At 58.6% G+C, this 13,405-nt stretch overlaps 5 protein-coding genes across 5 annotated transcripts; 2 read left to right on the top strand and 3 right to left on the bottom strand.

The window, feature by feature from the left end:
* Positions 1-420: 420 nt before the first annotated feature.
* On the top strand, positions 421-2,720 carry E0L32_002963 (uncharacterized protein; the record flags this gene model as incomplete). The annotated part of the gene is made up of 5 exons (XM_031137210.1): positions 421-737; positions 799-1,351; positions 1,414-1,799; positions 1,858-2,157; positions 2,222-2,720. 5 exons carry the CDS (start codon positions 421-423, stop codon positions 2,718-2,720), a joined length of 2,055 nt encoding a protein of 684 aa, XP_030999573.1.
* Positions 2,721-3,291: 571 nt separating this feature from the next.
* On the bottom strand, positions 3,292-4,467 carry E0L32_002962 (uncharacterized protein; the record flags this gene model as incomplete). The annotated part of the gene is made up of 3 exons (XM_031137209.1): positions 3,292-3,384; positions 3,459-3,899; positions 4,018-4,467. 3 exons carry the CDS (start codon positions 4,465-4,467, stop codon positions 3,292-3,294), a joined length of 984 nt encoding a protein of 327 aa, XP_030999572.1.
* Positions 4,468-5,780: 1,313 nt separating this feature from the next.
* Positions 5,781-6,570, bottom strand: E0L32_002961 (uncharacterized protein; the record flags this gene model as incomplete). The annotated part of the gene is made up of 2 exons (XM_031137208.1): positions 5,781-6,073; positions 6,222-6,570. The coding sequence occupies 2 exons, from the start codon at positions 6,568-6,570 to the stop codon at positions 5,781-5,783; spliced, it is 642 nt and encodes a 213-aa protein (XP_030999571.1).
* Positions 6,571-7,001: 431 nt separating this feature from the next.
* On the bottom strand, positions 7,002-8,246 carry E0L32_002960 (uncharacterized protein; the record flags this gene model as incomplete). The annotated part of the gene is made up of 1 exon (XM_031137207.1): positions 7,002-8,246. The coding sequence occupies one exon, from the start codon at positions 8,244-8,246 to the stop codon at positions 7,002-7,004; it is 1,245 nt and encodes a 414-aa protein (XP_030999570.1).
* Positions 8,247-9,946: 1,700 nt separating this feature from the next.
* E0L32_002959 (uncharacterized protein) lies at positions 9,947-13,164 on the top strand (the record flags this gene model as incomplete). Its single annotated transcript, XM_031137205.1, has 5 exons — positions 9,947-10,037; positions 10,116-10,283; positions 10,334-10,666; positions 10,731-10,857; positions 10,974-13,164. 5 exons carry the CDS (start codon positions 9,947-9,949, stop codon positions 13,162-13,164), a joined length of 2,910 nt encoding a protein of 969 aa, XP_030999569.1.
* Positions 13,165-13,405: the final 241 nt, after the last annotated feature.

Genomic DNA, 13,405 nt, shown 5'->3' with positions numbered 1-13,405 from the left:
CTAACCCCATGACGAGGAACCTTTGCATACAGCTGCATCACTACTCGTATGACCGCCAACAGAGAAGCGGGTTGGGGCGTCATTGTCATTGCGGGTCAACAAGAACAAGAGGCATGCTGCGTTGCCGGCAATGGCAGCCATCATTCCTCTGTCGGGAACCAGAGACAGTCGACAATCCAGGCCCGCGCGGCTCGAGCAGCAAATAGATTGCGCCCAATGATGTCGCTAGGCGCGCGCGCGAGAGGTGCGATTTAAGTTCAGCTTGACCGAGCTCACCGCCCTACCCCGAAAACCTTAAATTCCCCCCATCGCCTCCATCCACAATCCGCCGTCCCCCCCAAAACTCTCCACATCGCCTCATCCTCCACTCCTCCAGGGCTGGCTCGGATTGACCCGTGTGCGCCAAGATCGTACGAGATCATGACGCGCTCGTTTGATCCTACGTCGGCGGCCGTGCACTTGCGGTCCCCGGCCGCGGATGGCGCCCCGGCAGTCCCGCGCCGGACCGCCTCGGACCACTCCAGCAACGAGGACGCGTCAGCGCTGTCGGCGCCGCCGCAGGCCAAGAAGCAACGCCTAAAGGGTCCCGCAGGCGCTCCCCGGAGACGCACCGCCACTGCATGCAACTTCTGCCGCAGCCGCAAGACGCGCTGCAACAATGCGCGGCCCTCCTGCGGTACATGCGTCTACAATCGCGTCGAGTGCGTCTACCAGGACGCGATTGACGACCAGACGAGGTTAGACTGCCGTCGAGCAGACAGACTATCGCACCGCTCTTCACTGACGCGACTCAAACAGCTTCGACCCTGCTAGCCGGATCATCCTGGACCGTTTGGACGAGCTGAAGCAGCTGCTCCAGGCATCCAGAGATGAAAGCCGTTCGAGGACTCAGCCGGAGACAGACCCTGGTTCAACGCCGGGGCATGCCCAAACGGAGCCCAGTTCTATCGACGACTCTACCACTACGCGGAAAGAGTACATCGGGGCGCACCTCGAACCGCCAGCTTACCCCGACGACTCGCATCACAATTCGTCATGCGAGGCCATGCTCAGGTGGCCCATCTTCCAGGATCTACTGCTTGATGATGACAAGGCGATCGTGTCTTTTGTTCTCGATTCTCCGGTAGATTTCGAGTGCTCTGGCTCTGCTCTGCCTCGCCAGATCCCCGCCAGGAACGACCCCATCGGCGGGAGTTCCGGCATTCAGCAAGCCGACTTTGTACCTTTATGCAAGCAATTTCTCGGTCTCGTCCATGCCAAGAATCCTATCCTGGACGAGTCCGACCTTCTCGGTTACGCCAGGGATGCAGCCGAGAATGGGCTCGGCTGGGACGGGCCATCGTGTCTCGTGGTAAGGCTGAGTGCAGAAATGAGCCGTCCTCTCCGAGCAACTCACTAATGGGCATGTTCCAGCTTCTCGCCTGTGCCTTGGCATGTATAGCAGTGCCCTGGAAACCGCCTCACCCACGGGATCACATTGACCCCAGTGCGTCAAATGACATGGACCGCACGGGCGAAGACATGGCGAGCGCCGAAGCGTACTTCCTTGAAGCAAAGAAGCGCATGGGTCTCCTGCAAACAGCAATCGTCGATCTCCAATGCTTGTTCATTGCCAGCATATATGAGAAGTTTCTCCTGCGGCCCTTGCGGTCGTGGCAGTACATCCAGGCAGCGTCTCTGAGACTGCAGACGCACCTCGCACGAAAGAACAGACGGTATGTGATGCAGCACGATGCTGAGACGGAAAAGACACATCAGCTTGAGCAGCGACTCTTTCTTTCCTGTGTCCGGGCCGAGTCGTGAGTAGCCATCGCCGTTTTGTTTCCACCTTCATGGCGTGTGCTTATATGAACACAGCGAGTTCCTCCCATACATCCCGCTCAGGCCCAGCGGCATTCAGGAGTACCACTATACGGATCTTCTTCCATCACCGCCAGTCCCAGGTGCTCATGATTCAAGCTCGGTCAACAATGAAAGTGCAATCACGGCTGCCGGTGGTCAACAGGGCTGGATATTCTACCTGACCGAGATCTCTGTCCGTCAGAACATCACAGATGTCATGTCAGTCCTGTACCGTGGAGGGGAGAGGCAGTGGACCCGAAATATCAAGCTTCTATTGAGGTACTACACTGAGTGCAAACAGCAGGTGGACATATGGTAAGTGGCTGTTACACCTGGGATGGGTTACTAGCAACCCCATCTGACCCGCACATTCTTTCAGGAAATCACATATCCCCGGCCAAGTCCAGTTCGACGACTCGGGGATCCCTCGAAACGAGGTCTCCTCGCTCTTGCAAGGCCGCCTGCTCATGTGGGACGAGCTCATCGCGCGCCCGATCCTCTACTACGTGCTGCACACCGCCTCGCACGCGCCCGAGAACCCAGAGCTCGACCAGCCGGTGCAGATCGCGCAGCAGTCGATCTACTCGTCCGCCAAGATCATCATGCACCTGAACCACAACCACCGCCACGGCGGGACCTACTTCTCCTGCGCCGTCTCCCTCGCCTGCGCGCTCAACGTCCTGGCCGCCGTCCTGAGCGGCGGCAGGGTCATGCTGCCCGAGGACTGGCCGGCCTACATCCGGGCCGCGCACAGGAACCTGAGCCGTTGGGCGACCGAGGCGCCGCAGATCGAGTGGATGCGCGCCATCCTGCACCGGCTGTTCCACAAGGTCTGCCAGAGGGTGGGATACGCTGCCTCGCCCAACTACTTGACCTGATGGGCAGGTCCACAACAAAACGGAACAGAAGGTCATTTTGACCATACAGTACAGAGTTTAGCCGGGGTATGACATTTCTTTTGGAAAGGCTCTACGGAAGGTTTGGGGTTTGGCGAGCTTAGGATACCCATAGTTTGACTCTACATACTTTGGTTGGTCGGATGTTTTGAATAGGGCACGGCGATGCTCATGTGTAGGACAAGATACGGCTGGTGGTTTAATGGAACTCTTGGTTCGAGGCGGGACATGTTCAGGGTCTAACATATATAATCTGAGCCTAGATGGCCATTTTTCAATACCTCGGCTTGCGGGATTTGATCATTAAAAAGTATTTAGCAAATGATCCCACTGTGCTTTCAACATTCAAAATGAAACTGGGCATACACCTCGTGAGTTTATTATTGATTTCAGTACAACTTAAAGGCCGGACGCTATTCTGCTGATAATAATTTTTGTATAATATCATCTAGAACAGTATTTCTCTTGATTCCGTCACCAGCTTCTGGCCACGGCTATACCAAAGGTTGGGTCCCCTTACCCAGTCATATTCTTGAGGTTCCAAACGGCAGACCTATTGCAGAGCCTGAACGATGGCGTTGTAGGAAGCCTTGGGGTTGAAACCGCTGTCGAAGAGCAGGGGGTTGCCCTGAGGCCTCCACGAATCCTGAGAGGGTATTCTTAGTCAGGCGCCCATTGAAATGCAAACCTTTTCCTGATCAAAGCCAGCGCGAAACTCACCTGGTCACGGACACCCCAGACGGTGATGCCGACGCACTGCTTGACGGCCAGGCAGCCCTTGGTGATGGTGGCGTAGTCGTTGGCGTTGTTGCCCTGGATGTCGAGCTCGGTGACAGCGACCTCCTTGACGCCGCTGTCGGCGAGGGCCTTGATGGCGCCCGCGAGCGCGCTGCCCTGGCCCGCGTTCAGGTGGCCCTGGGTGCCGATGCCGTCGATGGGGACGCCGGCGGCGATCCACTTCTTGACGTGGGCGACCATGCCGTTGGTCAGCTTGGCGGCGTTGGGGCTGTCGAGGTTGTAGTCGTTGATGTAGAGCACGGCGTCCGGGTCGGCGGCGCGGGCGGCCTCGAAGGCGATGCGCACGAAGTCCTCGCCGAGGACCTGGGAGAAGACGGACTGGCGCAGGGAGCCGTCCTCGTTGAAGATCTCGTTGCAGACATCCTTGGTGCGTAAGTGTTAGCGTCCAGTCCACTCGATATCTCCTGTCTCCCACCGCCTTGTCCTTCTTCCATCATCTCAAACACCCCCAGGGGAGGGATTGATCATGTGAGAAACTCACCCAGCCGCGGATCTTGCCCTTCCAGCGGCCGATGACCGTCTTGGCGTGCTCCTGGATGGCCTGCGTCAGCTGCGTCTTGTCGCGCAGGTTGCCGACCCAGCCGGCGAGCTGCGAGTGCCAGACGATGGTGTGGCCGCGGATCGTCTTGTTGTGCGTCGTGGCCCAGTTGACGAGGTAGTCGGCGGGCGCCCAGTTGTACTGGCCGCGCGTGCTCTCGAGCGACTGCCACTTCATGCTGTTCTCGGGCGTGACCTGGCCGAAGTTGGCGTCGATGATGGCGGCGTTCTTGCCGCTCGTCAGGCGGCCCTGGTCGGTGCAGGTGCCGAAGTAGAGCTTGCCCTTGGCCTTGATCAGGGCGTCGATGCTCTGCGCCGCCTGGCGGCCTTGGACGGCCGGGGCCGCGAGGGCCGCGAGGGGCGAGGCGAGGAGGAGGAGGAGGGCGGACTTCATCGTGATAGCGGCGGCGGCAGGCAGCTAGTATTACTCTGGGGAAAAGGAGGGAGGGATAGTAGGACCGGGTTGGGGCAGGACGGGGCGTCTGTTGTGGAACAAGTCTACGGGGAGACTTATATAGGATCTCTCGAGCTTCCCAGCTTCGTTTTGCCTCCCCCTTCTCCATGAACCCTGAGCCTTGGGCCGGAGGCCCCTCCGCTCATATCTTCCGGGTACAGACTTCATCTATCCGGCCCACCGCGTCCGAACTCCTTTCAGGGGAATGCCAGGGTGCACTGTGGGGATGCGACTGCCATGGCGGGACCGGCTCGCGGGTACGATCTGCGAGCTCCATGCGGTGCAAGCTCCACGTCTTGGCACTGCCGGCCGCCCACTGTATTAGCCGGGTATATAGCAGCACGAGGGCGATCTCGCTGAGGCTGAGATATCCTCCGTCTGTGGGGTACGTGGTATTCCTCCTCCTGGTGCTGCTGCCAAGGGGCAGACAGGCGCGCCAATGGTGGGCGAGGAGCGGGAATGTATTGGAAACGCGGGAGTGATCCTGGGGGGGTCCCACGGCAATTTGTGATATTTGCCGGGAGATCGAGGTCGTGGGCTGCGACCCTGATATAATTTTCCTCCACAGATGAACTCGCAGCCTGTGTGATCAGCAGGAACACTTTTCATCCAGGACTTTCATTAAACGGAGAATTTCAATGCCACGAATCGGTTGATTCCGTCCAGGCAGCTGTTGTCCGACGGCACGGTTGGGTTCGTTTGTTTGTCCGGTCGGAGCTCAACAGCATTGGCAGAAACATGGCGACTGTGCCAGTCCAGGAACCCGGAGTATTTCCGGATTATCAAAAGGAAGCGAGGATTTCAAGAACCAATACCTAGAAACCCTGGAGAGTATTTTACCCCTTGCGAACATGGCGAGCAAAGATGTGTGTCCTGGGGTCGAGCGGTGACATGGGCAGGTATAGAGCTTGGCTATATCAACCGGAGTGACGCCCTCCGCATACAGACAGCTAACCGTGACTTGGCTGACTGTGGAGAGGAAGGAGATAGTATTTCCTCCTTTGTTGAATCGGACCTCTTTCGTAGGCCATTACGTCCTGAAATGGTAGAGTATCATTACTGTCATAGCCCTTTCATAGCGCACTTACGTTTCCAGCCAAGACTAGAATGAGGAGGATCGTATTTTACACGGATAATAGTACACAAGAGACGATCCAACCCGGTCTCGATCCATTCAGCACATCATACACAGCAGGGGTATCAAGAATCCAGGACCAGAACTCTTCCTTCTTTACAGACAGAAGCACATCCCATCAATGGCAGGCCTTCCCGAACCTCCGCAGGTTAAAGTAGTTGTACGGCAGCGGCGCCAGGTACCCGGCGGCCATGGACACGGCGGCCGCGAGCCAGAAGACCGGGCTGTCGAGGGCCACGACGCCGCCCGTCAGGTGCCAGTCGACGGCGTTCTGGGCGGCCTCCATGGTCAGCATGGAGATGAGGCTCATGCCGGCGGCCGTGCGCGCGGCGGCGGGCCAGGGCAGGCGGTCGCGCCCCCAGTGCAGGAGAGCCGTCTCGAGCAGCATCGAGGTGGTCAGGCCCGAGGCCACTGCGGGTTGTATTAGTCATCCGTATCATGGCTTCTGCGTGTACTTGTATGCCTGTGGGCTTGTTTCGTTCCCCCAGATAAGGTAGGTAGCTCAGAACACACAAGGGTAAGTTTTGGTAGCCAAAAGAAAGAAATGGAGAAAGCATACTGGAAATAGCCATGATGCTCGACATGCCCACGTCCGGGTGGAAGGCCTGCAGGTACCACATGGCGGCAAAGTCGCCCGTCGTGCAGCCGACGAGGCACCGGAAGGTGTTGACGCCGGCGCGCCGCCACGCGGACCGCGAGGACCAGAAGGCCAGGGTCGTAAGGGGCGGCGGTGGCGATATCGCGGCGGGCTCGGCCTGCTCGGCGGTGCCTGGCGGCGTCGCGTGGCATGACTTCTTGCAGCTTGTCGACTGCTGCCGGACGTGCACCGCGACGGGCATCAACTGCTTCAAGGAGGCTCTGCTGGGGCCGCATCGCCATGCCGGCACTCGTGTGGCGAGTCGGAGCATCTCGGGTTTTGGAGAAGGCGCGGCACTCTAGGAATGAGACAAAGGCTTGCCCTTTGGCAGTAGGAAAAGAGTATGTGTCACAGAAAGAGAGAGAGAGGCCTACTCATGAAATCAAGGAATCACATCTTGAAGTGCACTTATGAGTCCATGATGAGCAGCTTTTGCGATGATGAACTGATGAGCGGTTTTGGCGTGGTTTGGCGCTGTGGAGAATTATCTCCGCGGCGTTTCGGCGGGTAAGAATTGGGTGAGTGTAGTGTCTCCAAACAAGGGCTGAATCCAGCGATGAATGGATCTCATCACCGTAATCAATCACAGTGTGCGAGTTTGTGTGTCCTGTTCAGCGCCTACTGCAATTAAAAGCTACGTAAGTTTATGCAAGCACACCAAAATTGCTACTCGTACAGGATGCCTCTCTCGTGCCTCATCCCTCATTTTGAAGGCTTCTTCGCGTCGTCCTTGACTCCCTCGGCCAGCTCCTTGGCCTGCTCGGCCCGCTTCGCCAGCACCTCCTGCAGGTCCTTCATCGTCTCCTTGACCAGCTTCTCGGCGTCCTCGCCGCGCTTGTCGGCCACCTCCTGCAGCTGCTGCAGCTTGGGCAGGATCTCGCTGCCTCCCGGCACGGCCTTGAGCCACTGCTCCAGGCCGCCCAGGTCGAAGCCCTTGGCCTTGCCGACGGCGGTCTTGATGTACTTCTCGAGCGACTTTGTGTCGCCGCTCGACGCGCTCTCCTTGATCTGGCCCCACAGCTGCATGAAGTTGCCCTTCTTGAGCTGGTCGGCGTTGTCCTCGACCAGCTTCTTGATCTCGGGGTTCTTGTCGAGGTAGGGCTTGGACTTGTCGAGGCCCTTCTGCCAGGCCTCGTCGGCGAAGCCCCGGAGCTTCTCCTGCTTCTCCTTGATCAGGCTCTTGACCTTGTCGATGTTCTCGGCCGCCATGCCGCCGGCGGCGATGTCCTTGACCTGCTTCCAGGTCTTGTCGACCTCCTCCTTGGCCTGCGGGCCGAAGTTGTTGCCCATCTCCTTGAGCTGGTCGAAGCTGCCGCCGAGCTTGTCCTTGAGCTGGGGGTGGTTGTTGAGGATGTCCTCCGAGGCGTCGCCGGCGAGGTCCATGAGCGCGTCCACGTGCTTGGAGATGATCTCCCAGGCCTTGGCGGCCGTGTCGGCGTTGACGCCGCCGCGGTAGCTCAGGTCCTTGAGCTCGTTGTAGGCCTCGGTGGCGATCCTGTCGAACTCGTCGCCGTGCTTTTCGCGCACCTCGTCGAGGTCGTCGAAGGCCTGGTCGATGTAGCGCCCCGCGCCGGGGATGAAGGCGGCGTACGACTTGGCCGTGTCGCGCACCCACTTGTAGGCCTCGCCGGCGTTGGGCGTCTTCTCCTGCACCTTCTGCTTGGCCGCCTCGGCGTACTGCTTCACCTGCTTGCCGGCGGCGACGACGTCCTTCATGCCGCTGGTCGCGTACCAGGTGTAGAAGACGACGACGGAGGCGGCGGCACCGCTGGCGGCGCCGACCAGGGCCGGCGAGGCGCCGGATGACGCTGAAGAGGCACTGCTGCTTCCGGTGCTCTGGAAGCGTTTCGAGGAGCGCGCCGTCTGGGTCCTGGCATTCTGGGCGAGCTGGACGCGAGGGGTCTGGCGGGCGCAGCGCGCCGCGGGTCTGATGGTTCGGGACAGCATGTTTGAAGGTAGGTTCGGGGTGATGAAGGAAGGTGAGAGGGTGAGAGGCGTAGTTGGTGTTTCGTGAAGGGAACTACGCTTTTGTTGTGAGAGGGTACCCAGTGATGGGTATTTAAGAGCTCGTGGAACAAAGTCAATCGCGGGTGAGAAAGCGACAATGACGCAATTAGTCGGTGACCTGAAGCTAAACCACAGGGGAATTACTTTATTTCTGTCTCGACTGCGCTGCAATGGCAGCAGAATGTCTCTGCTTTAGTCGCGACGTCATCGTGACTCGTGGCGGACCAGAAGCTCCTCGAGCTAGGCCGGCCGGGCAGCTTTGAGCTCAGAGGTTTCACAGCCGCACAGCTACCCATCCCTTACCCCATACATGCATGCCCTTGTGAAGGCCACTCCAAGCTGAATCCAGTGCAGGGCGACTAGTACCGTTGCAATTCTCGTTTCTCATTTCTCTTGAGGCATTCTCTCGAACAACAGCTTAGCTTTTGGTGGGAAGCGAGCTACCTACTAATCTTGAGCCACTTTGTCTCTGGCGTGCAATTGACCATATCCAATTCAGTCAATTGAAAGGCTGCAAGAAGGAAATCATGTAGCAGGTCGAGGACACGTTCCCCTGGATACAGTCAGTCCCTCGAGTACAATCTCGGGGGTCTTCAAAGCCCAGTAGACGCGGTGTTTGGCGGCTCTACGTCTGACCTCCCAGCCATGACATCACCAACTTTTCGGGAGACTCCACAGATCGATCGCAGCAAGACCAACAAGCGTTAATAAGGTTCTAGATCGTTTCGGTCGCAGCCCGTACCTGGCTTTGTAGGCCATTCAGAAAATTGGATCTAAAGCCGATGGTTTTTCAGGTACCGTATTCCCGGGTCTTGCTTGGGTCAGGACAAAGATGGGAAATCCACCGAGGAGGGACATGATTCCCAGTACGCTGGGCACAGCCAACATTATGCCCAACATACCGAGTGATACTTTGAGTCCTGAGCGACATGCACCTAGGGCACATCTAAGGCGTTTTGCCTTAAGCAACCAACTGCTGAACTTGAGCAATCATATCTTGATATTTGCATCGCTCTAGTTTGGCGAGGGTTCGGATCATGTCACGACACCATTATCTCTCAAAGCAGCTTCTCTCAGCTCTCCACTGTAGTTAATGAAAGCATCGCAAAGACACAAGCTCTGTCTTCGAGGCCATAATTGACTCAAAGACATGTGGAAGAGCTGTTCAGTCCAGATTCCATACTCTAGAAAGCAGACACTCGAGGTTCCATTGTTCTGTGAGCCTCGGCACCGCCTCGTTAGCTTTGCGTGATAGCGGGAGCTGCCCGGGAGCCGCGGAGCTTCTTAGCACGCTTAGCTAAGGAACAGCAGCCTAGCTTGGGGGTGCTTTCAGGTGCTTTCAGGTGCTTTCAGGGGGATAAAGCTCCATCCGCCCCACCGACTCATCCCGATCCGGCCTAGTCGCTGTCCCTCCTGACACGGATCTCTCCAATCTCTCTGCCTGGCTGGCAGTCGCGTTGATGCACGCCCGAGGGGACACACCCGCACAATTGATTCGATCAATCCCTTCACCAATTTGCTGACATTTCTTGCCCTCCTTGCCTTCTCTCTTCCCCTTCACCACTCTCGCTCTCGTCCCATTCAGTTGCGGACTTGTTGGATGAGGTTCTTTGGGTGATTGTTCTCCAGCCGAAGTCGCCATGGCCTCCAAGTACAAGGACAAGGATGCTGGCGTCGTGCTCTCCTTCAACGGCTCGTGGGTGAGCTGGACGCACACTGCCATCGCCTACGGTACGCTTGTTCTTCTTCGACACGGCAGGCCTGCGCATCCCGTCGGTTCTCTTGGCTAACCCGTTGCTCCTCCTGCAGCCGCCTTCATCAGCGCCTTCATCGTCGGCGTCTCCCTCCACTACCACAAGATCGTCCAGAATGAGTGGTACGGCTACCCTCAGGAGTGGTTCCCGTCCGTCTCCGCCACCATTGGCGATCGATACCCCGAGAGGTCCTTTTTCATGGTCTTCATTGCCATGACGGCCGGTATGTCTCTCCTCGACACACATCAGACAACGACATACTGACTCTGGCAGGGCCGAGATTCGCGCTCGTCGGCCTGTGGTATCTCCTGACGGCCAAGCCTGGCCAGTTCCTCCCCAAGTTCGTCGCCTTCTGGGGTGTCTTCCGCACCCTGACCTGCGGCGGCTTCACCTACGTGACCTCGACCGACGACCACGACTGGCACGACATCTTTATGATCTCCTACATCGTCGCGACCATCCCCTGGACTTTTGGCTGCCTGGCCCTGAGCCCGCCCAATGCCAAGGCCATCAAGTACCGCAAGTACCTCTGCGGCTTGTTCTTTGGGACCATGATCCCTCTAGTCTACTTCTTTATCCAGCACAAGGTGCACAGGGTGCCTGGTGGTATGTTTCAATGCTCTGAATGCCGTGCTCATGTTCCCAAGCTGACCGGATTTTCGCACGCCAGCTTACACCATCTACGCCTTCTTCGAGTGGGCCCTGATCCTGTTTGATGTTGGATACGATGCGGTGACGGCTCTGGACTTCCAGACCTTCGAGCTGGTGGTCAAGGACGTCAAGGGACTCAGCAAGGGGTACGTGCAATGGCTTCCGAAATAGTTCCTATGACCCCTGGCCTGTACATTATTCCATCTACGCTGTACCACCAAATATATCATGAAGTTATGAACCCATTCTAAGTCGCTACTAGTGCACACCCGTCCTCCGTATCCGCCGCCGAGCTCGAGAAGGAGAAGGAACTGGCCACTGGCGGAGTCTTCTCGCAGGGCTACACCGTCGGCGGCGTCGTCGATACCGCTGCCGACGTCTATCTGGGCTTCGTCTTCTGGTCTGTCCTGACCAGTCTCGGCGTCGTCGTCTGGTTCTTCCCGCTGTGGTACATGGGCATCTCCGGCTACGAGGTGTTCGTCATGTCCAGCATCTCGCCCCTCCTGCTCGGCATCCGTCCCATCCGCTCTCTTGTCGTCAACAACCTGCGGGCGGTGCACCTCCTGTCCCTCGCGGGCGTCATGGCCTACATGGTACAGAACCCTGTCTACCGGCTGTTCGCTGTCGGTTTCGGCGTCTCGATGCAGTGCCTCGCCTGGACTGCCACCCTCTACTCCGAGTCCCTGCATGAAGGCCGCCTCGAGGCCAAGATCCTTGCCCTGATCGGGGGTCTGCTCATGTCCAGCATTGTCAAGTTTGCCTGGCAGACCAACAACCCCATCTGGCCCATCATGCACGCTGCCAACGGCGGGTGGAACGGCACCGGCCTGATCTTGGGTCTCCTGGCCGTTCTGCGATCTACCCGCAGGGGCCCTCTGCACACTGGTGATAACGGCGACCGTCAAGCCGGCTCCAGCATCCTGTCTGCTTTTGCCATCGCTGGTCTGTTCTTCGGCCTCCACTCGCTGCTTTCCGACACCAGCACTATGATTCTGTGGGTGTGGGAGGGATACCCGATCCGCGGCCCCTTCTCCAACACCCATGCCTGGTACACTATTTTCGCCATGACCGGTGGCATGGTCCTCGGCCTCCTGCGGCCGGGCTTCGTTGCCTCCTGGACTGCTTATGGCATTGCCTGTGTCGGAGCCGCCATGGTTACCCTCTACAGCAACTGGTTCGGCTACTATGGCGCCCTGATTCTCTCCGTCTATCTCATGGGTGTGTCCATCCCGCTCATCACCAGTGCCATCAAGAAGAGCCCTGCCGTCACCTTTGGCCTTGGCTTCTTGTTCTACAACTTCTTGGTCCTGTTCCACGTGTGGGTCGTCGCCTACGCCTTCGTCCCCGGTGGTCCCTTGGTCCGTGAGCACACCGACTGGATCATGATCACTATGATGCTGTGTATCGGCGCGGGTGTGTTCGACCTTACCTCGACCCGCGCCGGTCGCTCCAAGGCCAAGTACCAGAAGCGACCCAACGCCTCTGCCCACCGCAAGTACCACTTTGGCGCCATGGGTGTCCTCAACGTGCTCTTCCTGGCCGCCGCCTTCCTGCGCTTCCCGACCAACGACTACAAGCCCTACCATGCCGAGGACCGCGTCCTCACGGCGGGTATCTGGACGATCCACTTCTCGCTGGACAACGACATGTGGTCGTCCGAGTACCGGATGCGCGACCTGATCAAGGAGATGGAGGTCGACGTCATCGGGCTGCTCGAGTCGGACCAGCAGCGCATCATCATGGGCAACCGCGACTCGACGCAGCTCCTGGCCGAGGAGCTGGGCATGTGGGTCGACTACGGCCCGGGCCCCAACAAGCACACGTGGGGCGCGGCGCTGCTCTCCAAGTTCCCCATCCTCAACTCGACGCACCACCTGCTGCCCTCGCCCGTCGGCGAGCTGGCGCCGGCCATCCACGCGACGCTCGACGTCTACGGCACCCTCGTCGACGTGTTTGTCTTCCACTCGGGCCAGGAGGAGGACCCCGAGGACCGCCGCCTGCAGTCCGAGTACCTGTCCAAGCTGATGGGCAGCACCAGCCGCCCGGCCTTTTTGCTGAGCTACCTCGTCACCAAGCCGCTCGAGGGCAACTACAACACGTACGTGTCGGAGACGTCGGGCATGCACGACGTGGACCCGAGCGACTGGGACCGGTGGTGCGAGTACATCCTGTACAAGGGCCTGCGGCGCGTCGGGTACGCGCGCGTCAGCCGCAGCACCATCACCGACACGGAGCTGCAGGTCGCCAAGTTTGTGCTCCCGCCCGCCGACGGGTCGGGCGAGTCGGCGCTGCAGGCGCAGCGGGCGTGGGAGGTGGACGACGCGACGCGCAACAGCCGGGTCGAGGAGCGCGACGTGCCCGAGGGGTGGAGGTTCCCGGCCGTGTTCCGCGGCGAGGGGGTTCGGGGCCATAGGTACCATGTCTTTGACGAGCCGAGGTATTTCAACTATTAGAATGCTGGGGTTCTGGGTGAACTTGACTGGAAGAAGTGGAGGATGGTGAAGGAGGAGAATGGAAAGTAGATGAGGGAGGTATTTGAAAAGGGGGGATGATTGGAAGGGGGATGAAAAGTAATGATCTGGCTTGGTGATCATGGGGCGGCTCTGCACGAAAGAAGAGTGAGCTCGCCATGCAACACACGGTTTCGAATCTTTTGTTTTCATTTGTTTGATTGTATCAATAAGCTGTGTAAGA

The sequence above is a fragment of the Thyridium curvatum genome (genome assembly GCF_004353045.1).
Source record: "Thyridium curvatum strain D216 chromosome Unknown NODE_12_length_601061_cov_81.036774, whole genome shotgun sequence".
Taxonomy (NCBI): domain Eukaryota; kingdom Fungi; phylum Ascomycota; class Sordariomycetes; order Thyridiales; family Thyridiaceae; genus Thyridium; species Thyridium curvatum.
This window is presented reverse-complemented; position numbering and strand designations above follow the sequence as displayed.